General features: G+C 44.9%; 1 protein-coding gene across 1 annotated transcript in view; it reads left to right on the top strand.

Annotated features, from left to right (window-relative positions):
• Nucleotides 1-2,257, top strand: part of LOC118326931 (protein kinase C beta type-like) — a 24,650-nt gene that overhangs the window by 17,131 nt on the left and 5,262 nt on the right. The window contains exons 6-11 of the mRNA XM_035660096.1: nt 100-228; nt 614-770; nt 1,110-1,244; nt 1,424-1,520; nt 1,633-1,776; nt 1,894-2,072. Coding sequence (XP_035515989.1) covers nt 100-228; nt 614-770; nt 1,110-1,244; nt 1,424-1,520; nt 1,633-1,776; nt 1,894-2,072 — 841 coding nt within the window. The remainder of the gene's footprint in view (nt 1-99; nt 229-613; nt 771-1,109; nt 1,245-1,423; nt 1,521-1,632; nt 1,777-1,893; nt 2,073-2,257) is intronic.

Raw genomic sequence — 2,257 nt, 5'->3', positions numbered from 1 at the left:
GGGGGGGGGGGGGGGGGGTCCAAAACCTATGAAGATGGGTTATATGAGTAAAATGAACCTGACTTGACTGACGTGCATATTTGTGTGTCTCTTGTTCAGACTGTATGATGAACATCCACAAGCGGTGTGTGGCCAACGTCCCGAGTCTGTGTGGGACAGATCACACTGAGAGGAGAGGACGCATCCAAATCTCTGCTCACATCACTGAGGACAAGCTCACCGTCACCAGTGAGTGCACTCTCCTTCTGTCGTACACACACTGAGCGAACTCTCAGAGCTCTCTGTCAGAACTAAGACTAAAACTGGAAAGTCCATTAGTCGATCAATGATCCAACGATTGACCCACATCGCCACTGGGACATGCATCCACGTGCCAGCTCTCTCTCTCAGACAGCTGTGGATTGATTATGGAACAGAAACTAAACTGTTGTTAAGTGTTGTCAAATGTAGCCAGAGTTATTTAGGGCAGGCCAGAACTTACAGCTCCACATCCTGCTGTCCTCTGGAAAGGACAAATCCAGACTTTAACATGAAACAGTCTAAAAGTGTGTATTATCTTGGGATTTTTTTTTTTTTCTTCTGACATTTTAACTATTTCCTGAACCTCTCGCAGTCAAAGAGGCTAAAAACCTGGTGCCCATGGACCCCAATGGCCTGTCAGACCCCTACGTCAAGCTCAAGCTGATCCCAGATCCCAAGAGTGAGAGCAAGCAGAAGACCAAGACCATCAAATGTTGCCTCAACCCCACCTGGAACGAGACCTTCGTTTTGTGAGACATCTCTCATTCTGTACCATATCTCGCACCTGACAATGATCTTGTTTTTGGCATTGTTGGAGTATAACTTGTTTGGTTTCTCTCTTGGCCCCATTTTCTGTCACAAAAGCACAAACCTAACTGGAGCTCATGCAAGTGACCCTGTCCCCATTCTTCCTGTTTTTTTGCTTGTATCTATTCTGGGTTGCTGTGACTGCTAGAAAAGGCACAGGCATTAAAAACTGTAATTTTCATTTTTTGTGGAGGTGTTTATCAGTTTTAATAAAATCAAATTGTGTTCTTGGTTTTCGAATCGACTTCTTCTGACTGTCCCCGTTTTCTCTAATTTCTTAGCAACCTAAAAGAAAGTGACAAGGACCGCCGTCTGTCAGTGGAGGTCTGGGACTGGGATTTGACCAGCAGGAACGACTTCATGGGATCTCTGTCCTTTGGGATCTCAGAATTACAAAAACAAGGGGTAGATGGATGGTAAGATGTCAAGATGAGGAAATACGAGATGGTGGATAATTGGGAAAGTTACACAGGTGGAGACTGAAATAACGAAGGCAGAGAAAACCGGGGTGTGAATATTTAAGGGCTTTATTGTCACAGTCGGGTAATAATTCTGGATTTGATCTGACACTGCTCTGTTTCATTCTGTGGTTTAGGTTTAAGATGCTGTCTCAGGAGGAAGGGGAATACTTTAATGTTCCTGTGCAGCCGGAGGGAGAGGAAGGTAACGAGGAGCTGCGACAAAAGTTTGAGGTGGGACAAAGAAAATGAAAACAGGTTCACTTATGATGTCCTTGTTTTTGTTTTTTTTAAATATTAGGGTTATTTATTCTGTCCTCCATAATCTTGTTCCTTCTCTCTCCAGAGGGCGAGAGTTGGTCCAGGGAAGCCCACAGACTCTTCTTCCTCCTCCTCGGTGTGCAAGTATGACAGCAATGGCAATCAGGACCGGGTCAAGCTCTCCGACTTCAACTTCATCATGGTTTTGGGCAAAGGGAGCTTTGGCAAGGTGATGCACCTTAGTAGACAAATGTTTTCCTGTGGTGAGAAATTGGAGGCAGTGGCTGGAAAAGAAAGTGAAATGACTCTGAAGCTCATGTGTTTCCTTTTTGTTGACCCCACCCAGGTGATGCTGGCTGAGAGGAAGGGTACAGATGAGTTGTACGCCATCAAAATCCTGAAGAAGGACGTGGTGATCCAGGACGATGATGTCGAGTGCACCATGGTGGAGAAGAGAGTCCTCGCTCTCTCCGGAAAACCACCTTTCCTCACTCAGCTGCACTCCTGTTTCCAGACCATGGTAGGGTATCTTGTATTAACAAAGAGGAGCACATGCAGAAACACAACAACTTGTAACACAGTGCTGACTGATTATCATTATCCTCCTCTCTTCATCTTCTAACAGTCATTCATTGCAGAAATTGTCCACAACTACAAACACTTGTGTTTGACGATACTGAGATTTATTGAAAATACAGATGTCATTGTGA

This window comes from Morone saxatilis, unplaced genomic scaffold (assembly GCF_004916995.1).
Source record: "Morone saxatilis isolate NCDOM2014 unplaced genomic scaffold, NCSU_SB_2.0 Contig17, whole genome shotgun sequence".
In the NCBI taxonomy this organism is placed as follows: domain Eukaryota; kingdom Metazoa; phylum Chordata; class Actinopteri; family Moronidae; genus Morone; species Morone saxatilis.
The sequence above is the reverse complement of the archived record's forward strand: the minus strand, read 5'-3'. Positions and strand labels throughout refer to the sequence as shown.